Source organism: Arachis stenosperma, chromosome 9 (genome assembly GCF_014773155.1).
Source record: "Arachis stenosperma cultivar V10309 chromosome 9, arast.V10309.gnm1.PFL2, whole genome shotgun sequence".
NCBI classification, from domain to species: domain Eukaryota; kingdom Viridiplantae; phylum Streptophyta; class Magnoliopsida; order Fabales; family Fabaceae; genus Arachis; species Arachis stenosperma.
The window spans coordinates 147,811,384-147,831,802 of NC_080385.1; the positions used below are offsets into that span (position 1 = coordinate 147,811,384).

General features: G+C 36.3%; 1 protein-coding gene across 1 annotated transcript; it reads right to left on the minus strand.

Annotated features, from left to right (window-relative positions):
• Positions 1–16,156: 16,156 nt before the first annotated feature.
• Positions 16,157–20,409, minus strand: LOC130947339 (malate dehydrogenase [NADP], chloroplastic). Its single transcript, XM_057876006.1, has 14 exons — positions 20,044–20,409; positions 19,838–19,928; positions 19,245–19,331; positions 18,506–18,590; positions 18,094–18,275; positions 17,936–18,006; positions 17,765–17,855; positions 17,591–17,665; positions 17,405–17,506; positions 17,186–17,308; positions 17,014–17,082; positions 16,863–16,931; positions 16,718–16,771; positions 16,157–16,502 (listed from the first exon to the last, which is right to left on the minus strand). Exons 1-14 carry the CDS (start codon positions 20,202–20,204, stop codon positions 16,449–16,451), a joined length of 1,314 nt encoding a protein of 437 aa, XP_057731989.1. The 5' UTR covers positions 20,205–20,409; the 3' UTR covers positions 16,157–16,448.
• Positions 20,410–20,419: the final 10 nt, after the last annotated feature.

The window sequence follows — 20,419 nt, forward strand, 5'->3', positions numbered from 1 at the left end:
AAGGTACCTAAAAATTTTAAAAACTGACAAGCGTGTCCATGTGCTTGCCGGACCAAAGCTCCGGTGAGGACAATGCTGACCTGGAGGCTGGATTTTGCTGACAAAACATGTTTTATTTGAGTTGTAATTTTAAATTAACTAATTTCTTAGCCTAGGTGGAAATTAAAGTAATTGAAATTGATTTGACCCCCAAATCAGAGGTCTTTGCCCTAATCCCCAATACTGCTCTCTTCGTTCACTCGCGGGAGGGGAGCCAAAATTGGAAGATGCATACAGCAAGGGCTCGTGGAAAAGCTGCAATGGTGAGAAGGCAGTCATTGATGCAAGCCTTCGATGTGGATGGTGCTTCCGGTATTGTGAGCAAAACTTACGATGGCTGTTGCTTTTGTCCCCTTCCAGTGGTTCCGTTGAAGTCGAAGACAAGTAGCAACCCTAATAGATGGTTTCTACGCTGCCCTATGTGGAAGGTAAGCTTGAAATTTTGATGAATATGTGAGGAATTAATGCAATATCCCTTCTTGGTCTTTCGTCTGTGCTTATTCAATTGTAGTTTTTGATTGTTGTCTGATCTTTGAAATTTTCGTGTTGTGCTAGAATACACAAATGTGTTGCGGATATTTTCAATGGTTGGATGAAATACAAGAGGAATGTGTGGAAGGAGAAGTTTCTTCAGAGAATAGTAATATGCTGGGCAAATCAGAACAAAAAAAAAAAAGCAGAATCGATGTCAACTGTGGGGATGGCCAGGAAATTGATAGGATGATGATGGTACTATCTGTGGTGAATGATATGAAGGAGCATCTGAAGAGGGTTGAGTTGTGTCTAATTTTTGTGTGTATATTGGTTGGGTTAAATGTGGCTTTGATTATGTTTAGTTTGGCTAAGTAAGTAGACAGTGCACAGTATAATTGTATAACAATGACACTTTGGAATTTTCTAATCTTCTCCTCATTGTAAATGAGATGATTTAATATATGCTGTGAACAGATTTGTGAAGAAATTATTGTTGTCCTCATGTGAGCAAGATATACAAATTAATAGTAAGCCATGTAAAATAGATTTGTGAACAGAATCTCAATAAAATACCAGGAGATATAAAAGGAAGTTATAACCATTAACTATTCAGACTAACAAAGTTCAGACCCCAAAATAAGACTAGCAAAAAGACACTTATGTTCATAGTAGCTGCAACAGACCCAAAATGACATTAACAAAACACAGAAAGACTTGGTTTGCACTTACATGCCATAATGGCACTTGGGTTTATGTTAACTAAATTATGTCCAAACAGGAGCTAACAACAAACTAAAAAACCCAAGATCAAAATCAATTCAGTTCTTGTCATTTGTTGATGGCTTTGATGGTGGTGGTCCGGATGGCTTTTTCTTCTTCAAGGATGGGGTGAGCATGAAGCCAGTGAACCTGCTCTGTGTGGCTGGACTTGCTGCTGCCATGGTCTCCCTAGTCACAGTTGGTGGCCTAAATGGTGCTGTACGTTGGGACTGAAGATTGGGCCTCACTAATGGACCTTGTGGCATTGACCCAGACCCATTAAATGGGACTGCAGCATTGGATGGAGATGCAAGAATTTAGGAGCTAGACCCAAGATCAGGCCTGACAATCCTAGGTTGAGCAGGGGATGATGGTGCAGCTAATGCATTTTGTCTTGGAGTGGTGTTGCCCCTTCCTCTTGGTGGAACTGGGTTGCCCCTTACCAAAGATGGTCTGCCCCTCCTCCTTGGTGTTGGTGCTGATTCTGAAGTAGCTGTTGGAGGGACCAAGTTGGTTGCTGCTGGTATAGTGGCTACATTAGGGGGTGCAGCATTTGTTGTAGTGTTCCCAGTATGTGTTGGACTAACCAAGTTATTCTGCAACAATTTGTCCATTCATAAAAACAGATCCAAGATTTTGGACCAACAAGGTAACATAAATCACATTGTATACCTCATCAGGCTGACTTTGTGGATGGTTTTGAGTGAGGTCTTCCTCATCTGCCACATGTGCAGCGTGTGAAGCCTCCATGGTCTCCTCCTAGTTACCTTCTTGCTCCCTAGCTTCTTCCTCATCAAGATCTGGTTCTTCAGCTCCTCTTCCAGTTCTTTTCTCAGGACAAGTTCTACTATTATGTCCAGACTTACAAAGAGGACATAAGTAAGGTAAATCAGCATTCATCAAATTTACAAATGGCAAATCAAATGTAAAGTAAATAGATATTAATATTACTGACCCTCTTGCAGATTTGGCATGTTATCTGTCCATATTTTCTCTTGGCCTTGTATTGGCTCCCAGAGCTTTGCTCAGTGCTATCCTTTCTCCTCTTCTTGGTAGGTCTGCCAATAGGCCTCTTGTATGGAGGGGGCAGACATGGCAGCCCTTCGTGATGTTCCCAGTACTCTTGACTCGGTATGCTGCTAATGTGAAACTAGTAAGTCCTATTATATGCCTCGATGGTGAGCTTGTGATGGACATAGTCTTCAGGCTTCTCATTCTTTCTCTGGATTGCTGCAATACCATGACAACATGGTAGTCCAGTCAGCTTCTATTTTCTGCATGAGCATGTCCTCTCTCGTGTATTGACTCTCACTCTATGTTGCCACTTTGTTACCTCAAACTGATTGTGCTCATCATCACCACACCATTGTGCTTCCCAGTAGTTAGCTTGTCTTTTCTCTTTCTCTAGCCTATTGACTTGTACAGGGGCTATCTGTCCAGTGTAAGCCATTAGTGAGTCCTTGTGAGTTGCCATTGTCTTCATGATATAGAACCTAAGCTCCTCAAACATTGTCAAAATGCTCTTCCCCCGCAGACCTACAATTGTTGAATTAAATGACTCACAGTTATTGCTTGTCAAACTCTACCTTTGGCCATTCTGAAAACTTAGATCTCGACTATTGTTCTTGTTTAAATTTGGACAAATACTCCCATGATTGTTTGTTGATCCGTTTTACAATTGCCATTGCATCATTGAACTCTTGATCAGTAGTTGCTTTTGCACATTGCCAAAATGCTGCCTTAAGTTCCTTATCCTTCCATCTCTTGTTCAGATTTCTCCACATATGCATACAACAAAATCTGTGCTTGACCTCCAGCATCATGTCTTGCAATGCTGGTATTAATCCCTGCATTGAATGGTAACCACAATTAATTAGGAGACATTATAAAAGTTACTTCTAGAAACACACAAGAATTCAAATACAACAGTCATAGTGCACATCACCTTCTGCTGGTCGACATAAAAACCCAACTATTACACACAAGAATTCAAATACAACAGTCATAGTGCACATCACCTTCTGCTGGTCCGACATAAAAATCCAACCATTCTCATTATAGTCCCCTATGTCAGTGTGCAACTCCTCCAGAAAGAATCTCCAATTTTTCCTAGTTTCTACATCAACAACCCCATACGCTATTGGAAAAAGTTGACTGTTCGCATCCTGACCAACAGCAGTTAGTAATTTCCCTCCAAAGTAGCCTTTCAAAAACGTCCCATCCAAAACTATAAAGGGTCTACACCCTGCTTTAAATCCATTCTTGCAAGCAGCCAAACAGATGTACAAGTTCCTAAACCTAGGCAAACCCTCTGGCTTTGGAGTAGTCCCCATGTTGGCTTTTGAACCAGGATTAGCCTTCATGATTTTGTTCAGATAGTCTCTAAGCCTTAGGTATTGATCTTTCTCTGTTCCCTCAATAACTTCTTTGGCCTTCTCCATAGCCCTATACATCATCCTCTCATTAACTGATATGTCATACTCCACTTTAAACCACTCCTGTGCCTCCCTCTGCAGCATATTGGGATGGATTCTGAGCTTTGGCACCAGTTCCTCAGCAACCCAAGAATAACTAACTGACTTACTCTTGTTGCTTCTGGGACATGTATATTCGTTCACAAATGTCTTTATCTAAAAGGATGCTGGGTAGTTGGTCCTGGCACAGTAGCATAACCAAGGGCAGTCGGGGTCACAGCAAATCACCCTACACCTCTTCTTCTCATTCCTCAGATAGAATACTTGTCTCCCAATTTGTATGTTATACTTCTGCACTGCTGCTTTGAATTTGTCCATGGTCTCGAACTCCATATTCAACTCCAGAGTTATTTTCCCATATGACGTGTTGGGATTATGTTGAGGAAATACAGGTTCCTCTTCATCGTCAGATGCAGGAGTGATACAGAGTTCTTCAGACTCATATTGGTACATTTCAGGTTCACTTTCACCATCTTCTCTATTCGGGTTAGGCACCTCTACCCTTGGTGCTTCATCCTCCTTTCCATGTACAATTCTTTGCCCAGACGGTTGAGGCCTTGGATGATTTCTCCTTGTGTTGGTTCTCCCAGTTGTTTGTGTTACATTATCTGTTGCATAATCATTTGAGATACATGATAATTGATGCAATGCTTATTCACATAGCATCTAACACAAAAAAAAACAAGAAAGAACTTTACCTGTTGGATTTTCTGTAACAGGTTCCTCTTGGCTCAACTCATCCACAACTGGTTCTCCAAAATCAAAACCTTCATTCAGATCATTAACATCATCAGCATTGGTCTCGTATGTGGGTTCATTTACCGCTTCAGCTTCTCGAGTATCACTCTCAAGAACCTCATTTTCGGAAGCTCTTCTTTCTCGGGATAAACCACTAGGTGGTTGTCTTGGATGCCTCTTTCTAACTTTCTTAACACCCATCTATGGAGCTGATGCTCCTTCAGTTCCTTTCTCCTCATTAGCAGCTTCTTCTCCTGCACCACTCTCACCTTTGTTCGACTCCTTTACATCACGAGTGGCCTCATTTACAACCTCCTTCACAGTCTCCTTCACAACAACACTCAAAGCCATATTCAATTCATTACTCTTAGCTCTGGTCTCATTCACACCTTCATTCTCCTTCTCATTAACCTCGTTCACATTATCACCACCTGGATTGGGGTGATCAAAATATAGGTGTACAGTGTTGTCATTCTTCATCGTACTCTCACACATCCTCATCACTTCAGCATCTGTCCTAAGCACTCTAAGACCCTTACCTAAGTCTAAACCAGGTTCTAGCCAGTACACCTCATTGTATCTAGGGTAACCCAAGTCTAGAAATAACCCCTCAACAAAAAATAAATTACATATCTCCACATTCACCCTGTGTATCTCAGTTATCAAACCTCCATCGTATATCACATTACCGTCCCCACCCCATTTCAAGGCACCCATGTGATGATAAACAAATGTAACTAGACGATCCATCTAAAAAAGGATTTACAAGTACAGAAAACAAACAATAAACATGGCTCACTACTAAAACAATCAAAATGATCATAATGCTGTCCACAAAAGCCACATAAATGAGAGGATGGAATGAAGGCGAACTTACCTCCTCGTAGGTTTCTTCCTAACGAAGAATGGAGTCACGATGATGCCACTAGCAAACCCTCACAGTTGACGCTCGGACTTTGACAATGTCTCTCACCTCGTTTTCCTTCTTCTTCACGCCAAGATCACAGAGCAACGTCTCTCCCTCTTTACTTGACCTTTCAGTTTTACTCCTGGTGAAACACTAAGTCACAGTATGTAACCAACTAGTTACAACACTTGTTAATTGGGGATTAGGGCAAAGACCTCTGATTTGGGGCCAAACCAATTTCAATTAATTTAATTTCCACCTAGGCTAATAAAGTAGTTAATTGAAAATTACAACTCAAATAAAATATGTTTTGTCAGCAAAATCTGGCCTCCAGGTCAGCATTGTCCTCACCGGAGCTTTGGTCCGGCAAGCACATGGACACGCTTGTCAGTTTTTAAAATTTTTTAGTACTTTTTTGTCAATTACAATAGTCAGGTACCGAAATGTCAGCGTTTTAATCTTTCGGGTACTGATTTGGTCATTACCTCTTTATATTTTCATAATTCTTCTTAGGAGAAAAAAATCAAACAAAGAAGAAAAAATACATAATATTGTAAAATCAATAGAAAGAGAAAGAGGAAAAAAATGCAGCAACAACAATCGTAATAAAAAACGATGATGAAGATGAAACACGCGAAGAAAAAGGAGAAAAAACACAAAGAAGAATGAGTAAAAGAAGGAAGAGGAGGGGGAGGAGGAGGAACGCGAAGTACACTATAGAAACTGTTGAGTAGCGTGCGTGTTAACACACTTGTATGGGTGAGCGTCCTTTTTGTTGAGTTTGACCCAACTTATATGATTTGTAAACCAAAATTTGCACTTAAAAAAGAGGGAGGGGGCGGGGGATTGAAGACTTGTTTTATTATATTTAAACTTTTAGATTTAAGTTATTATTAAATACGAGTAAAACATTTAATTAAACCAAGTACCAACTTATATTACACAAAAATCCCAAAATAAATAACGTTATATATATGTTTTCATTCATATTTCTATATAAATCGAGTTGACTGAATTTGATTTATATATTTTAATACTAAATCGAATCAATATGATTTGAATTATTAAGGTTTTATGTAAATCGATGTGAATAGATTCGATTTATTTAGGAATGAAATTTAGAATGTAGTAAATCAATAGTAAATTGAATTAATTTGATTCGATTTTCTAGATATGTTATATCAATAGTAAATTAAATCTAGTTAATTCGATTTACTATTTGTACATATTTTTTACATTTACAAGTTAATTGTTTATTCTATATTAACTTTAAAACATAAATGTCAATAAAAAAATATTTCCATTTGGATTTAAATAAAATATCAAAAAAATTAAAACAAATAATAATAAAAATTCAAATTTTATGTTTTAGTTCAAATTTAAAAAAATCTACATTTTTACAAACTTACAAATTCAAAACGGAACAATATTTATACAATATTTAAGAGTTAAAACATATTTTTCAGAGTTAGAAATAACAGATAGTTATACAATATAAAAAAATTAACTATATTTACACAATATATAATTTGAAAAATAATTAAAATACTATATCAATTAAATTATCATTAAATTTGTAAAATTAAGTATAAAACTTATACTTTTTGACGTAATGTCATCAATATAGTTATACTAAAATATTATATTAATATAATTATACAATATAAAATATTATATTTAGTATAATATAGTTGACTTTTTTATATTGTATAATTATTTGTTATTGTTATTTCTGATTCTGTAAAAATCTAAGTTTTAACTCCTATGCCACTTTGGAGTTTGGAAGGCTATACTTTATATAAATTTTTCAACATAAAAAAGTTTCGATAATGATTTCTTAGATGTTGATGAGTCAAAGGATGATTTTTAACAATTTTTTAGAAATTGTTTATTGCTCCGTTTTAAATTTATAAGTTTGTAAAAATGTAGATTTTCTAGAATTTGAACTAAAACACAATTTGAATTTCTATTTTTATTCGTTTTGATTTTTTTGATATTTTATTTGAATCTAGATGGGGTATTTTTCTTATTGACATTTATGTTTTAAAGTTAATATAGAATAAATAATTACTTGTAAGCATAGTTGTCAAAACCGAACCGGTGATCGAACCGGTCAAGCTATTAGTTCACTGGTTTATTGATTCAACCGATAAATCACTGGTTGAATCGATAAAATCGGTCTCACGTAAATATAAAATATAAAATAGTTAAAAGCTTAAAATTAAAATTTGAAATACATATCTTCACTAACATTTTATGAAGAATCAAGTCTCAACTTCTAAAAATAACTAATATAAAGAAACCATAAAATTTATCAGTAATACTACAATAGTATCTGAATTTGACACAATAAAAAAATAATTAATTCACAAAATCTATCATCTAACTATATTTATATTAATAATGGTATATAATTAAAATATAATTAATTTGAAAAATAGAAAAAACAAAAATTAAATTAATTTAAATATTTATGTATACTATATAATTAGTATTTGTCAAATATAATACTTAGAAGTACAATGGCTGAGTGACAAGTGGAGATTGTTTTTGCTCCAAGGTTCTTGGTTCAAAACCTGGTAGAGACATTTTAAAAAAATTTTCAAGCAGACCGGTTCGGTTAGACTGGTTAGCACCGATTCTCGTCGATTTTGACCGATTTGATCCGATTCTTATCGGTTCACATCGGTTTTCTTCCTTAAATGGTCTAAAGAGTAAACCGAACCAGATTAGAATTCGGTTCACCGGTTTTTCAGTTGAACCGGCCGGTCCGATTCGATTTTTACAACTATGTTTGTAAATGTCAATAATCTGTACAAGTAATAAATCGAATTAACTATATTCGATTTACTATATATACTGCAGAAGTAGTAAATCGAGTAAAACTTAGATTTTTCAGAGTCAGAAATAACAGATAGTTATACAATATAAAAAATTAACTATATTTATATAATATAGAATTTAAAAAATAATTAAAATACTATATCAATTAAATTATCATTAAATTTGTAAAATTAAGTATAAAACTTATACTTTTTTGACGTAATGTCATCAATATAGTTATACTAAAATATTATATTAATATAATTATACAATATAAAAGGTTATATTTAGTATAATATAGTTGATTTTTTTATATTGTATAATTATTTGTTATTGTTATTTCTGATTCTAAAAAATCTAAGTTTTAACTCCTATGCCACTTTGGAGTTTGTAAGGCTATACTTTATATTAAATTTTTCAACATCAAAAGTTTCGATAATGATTCCTTGGATGTTGATGAGTTAAAGGATGATTTTTAACGATTTTTTAGAAATTGTTTATTGCTCCGTTTTAAATTTATAAGTTTGTAAAAATGTAGATTTTCTGGAATTTGAACTAAAACACAATTTGAATTTCTATTTTTATTCGTTTTGATTTTTTTGATATTTTATTTGAATCCAAATGGGGTATTTTTCTTATTGATATTTATGTTTTAAGGTTAATATAGAATAAATAATTAACTTGTAAACATAGTTGTCAGAACCGAACCGGTGATCAAACCGGTCAAGCTACTGGTTCACTGGTTTATTGGTTCAACCGATAAATCACTGGAATAAAATCGGTCTCACGTAAATATAAAATATAAAATAGTTAAAAACTTAAAATTAAAATTTGAAATACATATCTTCACTAACATTTTATGAAGAATCAAGTCTCAACTTCTAAAAATAACTAATATAAAGAAACCATAAAATTTATCAGTAATACTACAATAGTATCTTAATTTGACACAATAAGAAAATAATTAATTCACAAAGTCTATCATCTAACTATATTTATATTAATAATGGTATATAATTAAAATATAATTAATTTAAAAAATAGAAAAAACAAAAATTAAATTAATTTAGATATTTATGTATATTATATAATTAGTATTTGTCAAATATAATACTTAGAAGCATAATGGCTGAGTGACAAGTGGAGGTTGTTTTTGCTCCAAGGTTCTTGGTTCGAAACCTGGTGGAGACATTTTAAAAATTTTTTCAAGCAGACCGGTTCGATTAGACCGGTTTGCACCGAGTCTCGTCGGTTTTGGCCGGTTTGATCTGATTCTTATCGGTTTACATCGATTTTCTTCCATAAATGGTCTAAGAAATAAACCGAACCGGATTAGGATTCGGTTCACCGGTTTTCCAGTCGAATCGGCCGGTCCAATTCGATTTTTACAACTATACTTGTAAATGTCAATAATCTGTACAAGTAATAAATCGAATTAACTAGATTCGATTTACTATATATACTGGAGAAGTAGTAAATCGAGTAGATTCTATTTAATATTGATTTACTACGTTCCAAATTTCATTCCTAGGTAAATCGAATCTATTAACATCGATTTACATGAAACCTTACTAATTCGAATCATATTAATTCGATTTAGTATTAGAATATATAAATCGAATTCAATTAATTAGATTTATATAAAAATACGAATGGAGACATACATGTAACATTATTGGTTTTGGGACTTTTGTGTAATATAAGTTGGTACTTGGTTTAATTAAGTGTTTTACCTAACGAAACAATGTTGTTTTCAATTATGATAATGTATCTCAAATGAAAATACAGTTTTTAAGAAAACAATTAATTACAGCTCGCCTCATAGTTGACCAACAATTCAACAAGAGAACAAAAACTAAGAAATTAAAGTTTAGAGACAAAACAATAATGATGGAAGAAGTAAAAGAAATGTCTCCATGCTATAATTCGGTTCTTTTTTTTTTTGGTGACTAAATAGAAAAGAAAGAAAAAAAAAGAGACGAAACCAAATTAATTGGCTAGGGTCATATCTAAATCTATTAGATGTTGAAGCTCACTCCATGGTTGGCTCCAATTCGAGTGAATGTCCGCGACAGAAGCAGCTGCTTTAGCCATACAATCTGCAACACTATTTGCAGTCCTCTGAATTAAAAGAATAGAGACTCTCCAATTCCAATTCATAACCTCCTGAATATGCTTTGCCAAATCCCATTCCGGAATATCCTTACTAAGCATTCTTTGGTTTACCAAGAAAAGAGCTTCTAAACAGTCTGTTTCACAAATAACCTCACGAAATCCACTCTCCCAAGCAAGAAGTAAACCTCTCCAAATTGCATACAATTCAGCAAAAAGAACACTGCACACTTCGACTTTTCCAGTGCAACCTTTCAACCAACATCCATCAGGATTGCGAATAATACAACCAAAACCAGCATAGCCAGAAGGAGCAAACCAACTAGCATCACAATTCAATTTAACAGAATGAACTGGAGGTGGAACCCAATGCAAACAAAGTGAAGGAGGAGACAGAGATTGATGCATAGCAAAAATAGTGTGAAACTCCCTTACTGAACTACGAATCAAACTCACCACTTTACTAGCACTCCATGAATCATCTATATTAAATAAGTCATGATTCCTGCTTCTCCAAATCCACCAGATGGTCGAAAAGAAAAGAAAAGCATCTCCACTCCTTGCACCTCTGTAGAGCCAATCATGTAAATTCGAGTTATCTGAATACAGGCCTAAAAGGGTCCAGACCTCCTTGGCACTAGGGCACTCCCGAAGACAATGAAGAATGTATTCAGAACCATTCTGACACCGATGACAGGTGCTAGATAAAGCTAAACCACGACCCAAACAAAACTCTGCCGTAGGAATAGCATTATGAAGACTGAGCCAAATCAAGAACTTATACTTCTCAGGAATATGCAGACGCCATACCCACAACCAATTATCATGCTCATTCCAGTCAAACTTTCTTTTGGCTAGCCAACTGTACCCACTCCTAGCTGAGTAGAGTCTAGAAGATGCCACACCCCACGACCAACGCGAACTCTCTCCAGCATTCAAATCCGGATTATAAGCATTCAAATGCTGTTTGACATCTTCTGGAATGATAGAGAAAATATCATGGAGATTCCATTGACCATCTTTCCAAACGTCTCTAATAGTTAAATCAGAGTCAGATATATGTACAAAAGGGACATCTTGAGCAATTGGGCCCTCAATACTCCAATTGTCAAACCAAAAAGATTGATCAAGTGACCCAACGCACCAAGAGAAGGCATCCTTAAGAGCACCAAAAGTCTTTGAGATACTCTTCCAAACATGAGAAGCATTGCAAGGGACAGGGCCATCTAAAACTCCCTCATTCCTCAGATACTTCGCCCTCAATAGAGCAACCCAAGGCTTGTCCTGACAATGAAAAAGTTGCCACACCAATTTACTAAGTAAAGATATATTAACACACGCAGGGTCTCTAACACCCAGGCCACCAAATTTTTTTGGAGTGATCACGGTCCTCCAATTAACAAGAGAAAGACCTCTACCATCAACTTGACCCTTCCAAAGGAACTGTCTCATCATAGAAGATAATTTATCGCAAACCCAATTTGGAAAAAAAGATACCTGCATATGATCGACAGGAATGGATGCTGCAACAGAATTGATCAGGCAAAGTCTCCCTGCTTTATTTAGAAGCCTTCCTTTCCAATTAGCTAATCTTCCCCTCACCTTTTCAATCACCGAATGAAAAGAAGCCCTACTGGTACGGGAATGATTAAGGTTAACTCCAAGATATCTTCCTAAGTCCAAAGCAAAACGTATTGAAGAAACACTAGTAAAAATATCTCTTCTACGAGCAGTCACATTTTTAGAACAAAAAACTTTAGACTTTTCAAGATTCACTTTCATGCCAGATGCCTTGCAAAAAATGTTAAGAGAATGCATGACCATTTGGACCTGACTTTTTGTAGCCTGACAGAAGAGTAAGAGATCATCTGCAAACATCAAATGAGAAAATTTTGGGCCACCCCTAGTGACAGAAACTGGTTTCCACACACCCTCGACCACCTTATGAGATATATAGCAGGCATGTCTTTCCATACAAAGCACAAATAAGTAAGGAGACATTGGATCGCCCTATCTAAGCCCCCTTCTAGGAGCAAAACTATCCAATCAATTCCCATTCCACATAATAGAAAGAGAGGATGCACGGACACAAGTCATAATCAAATTAACAGTGATGATAGAAAAACCAAAAGCAATGAGAGTACTATCCAAAAATCTCCAATCCACCCTATCATAAGCTTTTTCAAGATCAATTTTAAAAGCAAGAGTACCTTTCTTGGATTTTGTGTGCTTCATGAAATTCAAAATTTTTTGGGCCACAATAATATTATCAGGAGCACCACGACCCGGAATAAAACCTCCTTGTAAAGGACTAACAATATCTGGAAGAAAAGGCCGAAGTCGGTTAGTCAATACTTTGGTGATAATTTTATAAACAACATTACACAAGCTAATAGGCCTGAAATCCTTCATAAAGGTAGGATTATCAATTTTAGGAATAAGCACAATCAGAGTTTTCATGATGCTAGGATTTAAGAACTCTCCCAAAAAAGTGCTCCAGACAATATTCCAAATCTCAGTGCCTACTATCTCCCAATATTCTTTAAAAAAATAAGCTTGAAAGCCATCTGGACCAGGAGCCTTAAAAGGGCTCATACTGAATACTGCTGACTTGACTTCCGCAAAAGAGACAGGGTCAATTAACCTAGCACAAGCCTCAGTGCTTAGAGTGGGTATCGGAACATCCCCTAAACAATCAACCTCAACCTCTTCCGTTGTACCAAAGAGATTCTTGTAAAAAGAGAGGGCTTCTTCCTGGAGAATATCTGGATCAGTAGACCAAGACCCATCTCTAACATATAATCCATGTACTCTATTATGGTTTCTACGCACCAAAGTCTGAAGATGAAAGAATTTAGTGTTTCTATCCCCATACTTGACCCACTGCTCTCTAGATTTCTGGTACCAAAAAAGTTCCTCTTGCAATAAAAGCCTATTATAATCTTCCCTCAGTTCAGCTTCTTTAATTCTCAGAGATAACACATCGGTAACCTCCAAACGTCATTGAATCTGATCAATCTGATATTCCAGCTTATTTTTTCGCACAAAAATATTTCCAAAAATCTTTGAGTTGAAATCCAAAGAAGCCTGTTGAACCATCTTAAGCCTTTCAGTAACGCCTCCAAACTCTTGATTCCAAGCCTTACTAATAACATGTTTATAAGAAGGATGTGTTGCCCACGCAGCTTGGAACCTAAAAGGACGAGAACCTTTCACTCTGGGCTACCATGACAACGAACTAAAATAGGACAATGATCAGAATGAAGCCTGCTAAGAATTTCAGAATAACCCTCAGGAAACATTGACATCCACGCCTCATTAACTAGAGCTCTATCCAACCTTTTAGCCAAGTCCCTGCTAGCCTGAACTGCTCTATACCAAGTATATCTCCTACCAGTCACTTTAAGATCAAAGAGCTCACAGTCATCTAGAGTAGTAGCTAATAGACTAGCTCTGTGAGAAGAAAAATAAGCACCTGTACTCTCATCTGGTGCCACAATCTCATTAAAATCACCAACGGCCATCCATGGTCTATTATGGCCTGAATTAATAGAACGCAAATGATCCCAAAGCATACATCTTTTTTCGAATTGAGGACTCCCATATACTGCACTACAAAGCCAAACTAAGTTACCCACACTCACTTTCACTGTGATACATTGGTCAATTTGATCAATAACCACACAAGAAGCATTAGCAATAGAAGATAGAAACCAAATGCCACCCCTATGTCCTACTGCTTCCTCAATACCAACACAATGAAAACCCAACTTATCCCAAAAAATTTTTAAATTATTAAACATGGTATGAGTCTCAAAGAGAAAGAAGAAAGATGGTTTATATATTCTCACCAAATTTTTGCAATGCACACGGGCCATCTTGTTAGACGCACCCCTCACATTCCAGGCTATGATATTGAAACTATCCGTAAAAACAGCAAAAAGGGAGCTCCAATAACAAACCCGAGACTCAACATGTTGTCCCTGTCTTCGACAATCCTGCCTTTAATGGACTCTCAAGTGGCAGCCCAATTTTCTCCGTCGAAACTTGCACCATACCTGCCGTCGATGCTCCATCCTTATCTACTGGTGAATTCTGCAAAGAGTTTGGGCGAGGACGCTTTCGCACAGTGCCATTTGTTGTCTCACATTGCTGCTGATGATGAACATTGTGCCGGGTCCCCGAAGAAGCCATACTAACCGATTTTCCAATATTGATGCCCCTGCTTAATTTTACTTTGGATCCAGTAGCATGTGTTGTACGTTGGTGGTTAGGCATTGTCCAAGTACTGGTAGCCTTGTTAGGAGTCTTCTTTGCTTTTGGTTGGACCTGATGGGTACTAGGAGAAGGCTTTTGACCCATTTTATACTTTCCTTTTCTAATCACTTGAGTCCAACCTTCCAAATCCTCATGTTGTGCATGGTCTACATGAACAGCATGCAAATCACTCTCCACCAAATCCGGGATAGTAACATTTACAGTCTCATCTCCAAGATTCTTGCCAAAATGAAAACTTGCCTTTTCCACATGCACTGGATTTTTTGAATTTGAACTTTCTGGCTGTTTTGCTACATCGCTGATCACCTTGGCATTAGTTTCTCCTCCTGCATTGCTGTCAGTCTTGCACACCTTCATATCATGACCAAACTTGAGACAGGAGCCACAAATAAGGTGAAGACTTTCATATTCAACCTCATATTCAACACCTTCAACAAGAATCTTCTTAGTCACTGGCAATCCTAAATCTATCTGAACACAGGCTCGAGCATATCGTCCTCTTTCAGCTAATTTTGTTGCCAAATCAACCTTAACGGGAATGCCAACTGCAGCCGCAACACGGAGCATTGCATCTTCTTGGTAGCACCAAATTGGTAATCCAGAAATTCTAATCCACACTAAAGTTGCTCCAAAACAGTTTTCACTTGATCTAAACTCTTGATCCCAAGGCTTCACAGCCACATAATTTCCCTTAATCATCCATGGACCTCCTAAGAGAACCTTTTCTCGCTCCTCAGCCACATCAAACTTCACAAGAAAGTAGTCAAATCCCACGTCCAATAAATCAAAACCTCCCTTAATCTTCCATACCGTTCGGAGTTTATGAGACAATGCAGTGTAGCTATAATGTTTACCTAGCACCTTAATCATTATAGCATCCTTATAAGGTTCTGCCAAGCAATTCTTAGCTTTTTGGGTAAATGTGACACTCGGTGGTAAGAGATCTCCTTGCTTCCCAGAAACTACCGCAATGTTATCTCCCGATAAAGTTTCAACAAGTGAAAAAGCTTTAACAATCTTGGAACCCACAACTTTGTCCTGAAAGAAATCTTTAAAGGCTTAGAAACCTCTCCCGAATATGATCCTCCTTTTCTCATGATGCAATCCCTCCCCCGCTCTCCCCCTTATCTCTTCCGCCGACATTATCGGCTGCCTCACCGTGTTTCACCCTCAAAGTCTCTTTCCCGCTCACTCCACCGCTCATCTTCGATTTTCAAAATTGTACAGAGTACGGAGTACGTACTCCCACTAACCCTAATTTTTTTCTCTCCCACTAAAAAAATTCTATCACGGTTCGGTAGAGTTTTGCTATAATTCGGTTTGGGTTGGGAAAATTATTTTTACTGATCTAATTATACATTTTATTCTGTTTGATAAAGTTATTTTATGTTGTTTCATGTTTGTATAAAAGAATTCTATATAATATAGAACAATCTTTAACTTGACAAAATTCTATAATCACTAGCATTTTTAACAAATTATTCAATGAAAGAAAAAACAAAAGAATGTGGAGTGTGTCTACAAAATGCTTAATGACTAAGGAAGAGTAGTGTGTCTAAAACGGGAATATATACTTATATAGTAGCATCTTCTTCATTAATTCTGCTCAACAAAGATGCATCATATAATATATATAGATCTAAGTTCCACAACATCCTAATCACATTCACATGATTGAGCTTCATGGTTCTAAAATCAAATGTATGTTCTCTTTTCTTTTCAAAAACTCAATACCCTTGTACATAAAATTTGTGCGCTCTAATTCCAGAACTAGCATTATTGTACATCAATTAGTGTGAATTTATTTCAATATCTGCTTTGTGGCATACATGGGATCTGGCCTCTTACATTTCTCCTGGAAGCATTGTATCACCAGGTAGATCACAAACAGCAATTCCCTGAAAACACACACCAACCAATATCATCATAAGTCACTATAGTGATCACATGTCATAGACACGTTTTATTTGTCATCCAATGATGGAAAAGTATGTGTCGATTCGCATTGTGTACGGCGGACAAGAATGCATGCTTTAGTATTTGTAGTTACCTAACAGAATCTAGGTGTACGTGATAAAATGAGTACACAAATCGTTTCACTCGAGATGCTTACCTCGCCTGTTAGGTGAGCCACACATCTCTTCTCAGCCAATAGTTCAGCTTCAGTCTGCATAAAAATCACATGTTCAATGCTCCTCCCTATGTGAGTAACAATGTAACCTTTAAACTGCATTTTAACTTATCAGTTTCACACTTGCCTTGGCTATTCGATTTCGGAGGTAGTCATCAAAGATTACATCCTTGACAAGTACATAATCACCATCTCCCTAAAGAACAGAATCTTTTGTTAGAAGAAGAGCAAAAACAACTTGAGAAATTGAGAATGAAGAACAGATTACAAGCACTTACGTTCGATCGGCATGGCATACTAAAAACAATACCTTCAGCTATTCCGTAAGGATTTCCATCAGTATATACCTGGTATTGAAAAAGGGAAAATTTCATTTTAACTGCAAATTCCTGCATATAATTTTATGCATCATGGAGGAACAAGGAGGTCATTAAACTAATAGTAACTTACACCAGTGGAAAACCAATCACCCTTGGGAGTAGGAGTGATTAAAGCTCGTATGGCATCAACGATTGAGACAGCAGTTGATGCAGCCGATGATCTTCCCCATTTCTGAATAAGCACACCACCTCTCTGCCAACCAAACATATCCCTATCAGCTTTACCTTGAAGAAATTATATCTCTTGTGTTCTACATAGTTAACTACAAATGTTAGTTACAAATTTTACCTTTTGAACCTTTTCAGTGAACTCTTCTTCCAACCATTTACGATCCTTAATCACATCTATGACGGGCATACCATCAATTTTGGCATTTAAGAAGTCGGGGACCTGTTAACAGTTTAACATCTCATCATAAAGGAGAATTAAAGATACTCAGTTCATGCACAACATTCCAATATATCCTTCAAATACCTGAGTAGTTGAGTGGTTGCCCCAGATTGTCACGTTTGACACTTTATCATAGAAAACACCTGCCTTGAGGGCCAGCTGCGCATTTATTTGAAACAATGCAAATTTTTCTGCTGTAAAGCATTTTTTGAGAAAAATAAAATAAAAAAGCCCCTAATGTTTATAACTTTTGTTTACCTGACATTTAGCTCTGTTCTCATCTAAGCGAGTTAAGGCATGGAAATTTTTTGCAGGAATGTTAGGAGCATTTTTCATGCATATTAATGCACTGCATTGAAAAGGAGGGAAATCAGTAAAATCAAGCATAATATGCAACAACAATTTTATCAATGAAACAAAGGAGCTTACTTTGTATTGCAAGGGTTTCCCACAACTATAACTTTGACATTGCGAGATGCCACAGCATTTAGTGCCCTTCCCTGTTGAATACATGATAATCTTGGTATCTTGAACTATATTTTAGCATAAAGCAATGAATAAGGCCTAGATTTTCAACCATTTTTTACCTGTTCGGCGAAAATTTGCCCATTTATGTCTAACAAGTCAGCACGCTCCATTCCGGGACCTCGAGGCTTTGCACCTATTAGCAATGCCCATTCTGCATCTTGGAACACCTCGTAAGGATCAATACCAATACTCACCTCTCTCAGCAACGGAAACAAAGAATCCTCCAGTTCCATTGCAACACCTGCATTTTGAATTGGAACATTTAGATAGAAAAGGATCTGTGATATACTATGTCAACAACATTAAGGAGAATTTTGTTTCAGCTTAAAGCATTTTTAAATTTAAGACTCAATAATAACCTTCAATCGGCTAGATGTTCGGTATTTCAGAGCTACAAATAATATGTGCTACAAACTATTTCTATTTCCAATCCATTGCAAATATCAAGTTTCCTAAACATAGGAAGTGTACCTTCAAGAGCTTGTAATGATCTTTCCGATCCCAATAGTTTCAGCGCAATAGGTTGATCTGGACCAAAAACCTCCCCAGAAGCAAGCTGAGACAATAAAAATAAAAGCTCAGATTTCAGGGTGACTAAATTGCATGAACATTAAAGGTAACTGTTCTCTCATAAAATAAAATTTCCACGTATATGCAAAGACAAAATCCTCCTTTTGGACAGTTATAACATAAACAATTCCTAGAAACAAAACTCTCCTAAATCACCAATTTAGCTTTTTCGTGCTTGATTTATTTTCTATTGCCGGTAACAGAGAAAGAAGCATGCGGTGTCTCTAGCTAAAAGATGATTATATGAAGATTAGAAGAACAATATTCAAACGCAAAGGATGCACACTACAAATTATGGCAGTGAATAAATTTCTTAAGTGAATGTATAAAGGAAAGATTGTGGAGTCCAAAGAGACTCCACAACAAATTCAGTACAATGAACAAGATAGAAAAACATTTACGAGTCTGTGATTCTAGTTTCCAATCACTTGAAAAATCCTAAGCTGAGACTACTGACATATTGTCTCCCTAGATTAGATCGGCTACATGAATCAGATGACGCCATAATGCTCTATCGTAGATCATATCTGTATCTAACCCATTCATATATAAAGAATAATTAAATTCAGATAAGAAATGGATAAGTTTGGAGTTAATGTGCTTAACCGACATGGCATGAATTCAAGTCCAAGATATTCACCTTGAAAAGTAGATGATTGGAAATCATTCCGGCAGCACCTGAGACTGCAATGTTAATTAATTTCTTCCAGGATTTTGTCTCTTCTTCCTGCCAACACATGCCAAATGTTTCAAGATATATTTAATTTAGATTAATAAATTTAACTGTAAGCATATAAAAGTCATTAAACTTTCACATGCACATAGGTTTATCCTCTCCCCTCCATCAAAGTACTCATAAGAAGACATGGCCTCAATCCAGTAGTAAGGTAAGAGTTTCAATTACATTGACCCTAAATGAGTGGACAGCAACCAAGAGAAGGCACTATTATATTCTTCTCATGTACTTATCCGGTGTTGGTGATCTGTGATCTCCAATTAGATCAAGAAAATTGAAGACTTATCCATTTGAAGTGATAAGAGGAATACTAACTAAGTTAAAATTGTGGCTCCAAAATTACCAAACAAGCCTCACAGCAAAACTCATAAATCATGCAATGAGCCTACTAGAAACATGCACAAAACCTACAATTCGGATTCAAGAAAAAGATGAAAAATAGAACAACAAAGCATATGTACGGAATAAAGAAGAAATGGGAAGGGGTTACTACTCACAGCCTTCAAATCATAGGTGAGGCAGAAAACTCCATAGCAATCAGATTTAGACTTTGGCTCTTGAATTTGCACAGCTGGAGCCTGCACCTGACTGAGAATTGAAAAAAAAAAAAGAAGAAATGGAAAATTCAGTTATACCCCAAAAGAAAAAAAAAACGATCAAAGCTGAACACATGAAGAAAAACAGAACGATCAAAGTTGCTTACTTTTGTGTAACAGAACAAGAAATCCTTGCACGTTGTTGGGTCCTGTGAAGAGTTGGAAAATCACAGTGTTGGTGTTTGGGGACACTCCTTGATAGAAATGAGAGCTGGGAAGAGTGAAGATGAGTCTTTGTGAAAGCTGAGTTCAACTCTGCCACAGCCATAGCAGCAGAGGCAAAGGAAGAGAAACACAAGAATCCCAGAAGAAGAAAGTGTTAAAGAAATAATCTTTCTGGTTCTGGGGCACAGAAAAAGCAAGAATTTTCAAATGGGTATGTATGTGTGTGTGTGTGATGAGAGAATGAGGAAAAGAAAGAGATAATTTTCAGTTGTTGTTGCAAAGTGGAGGGAGAAAATCAGAAAGAGTAAGACGGTTAAA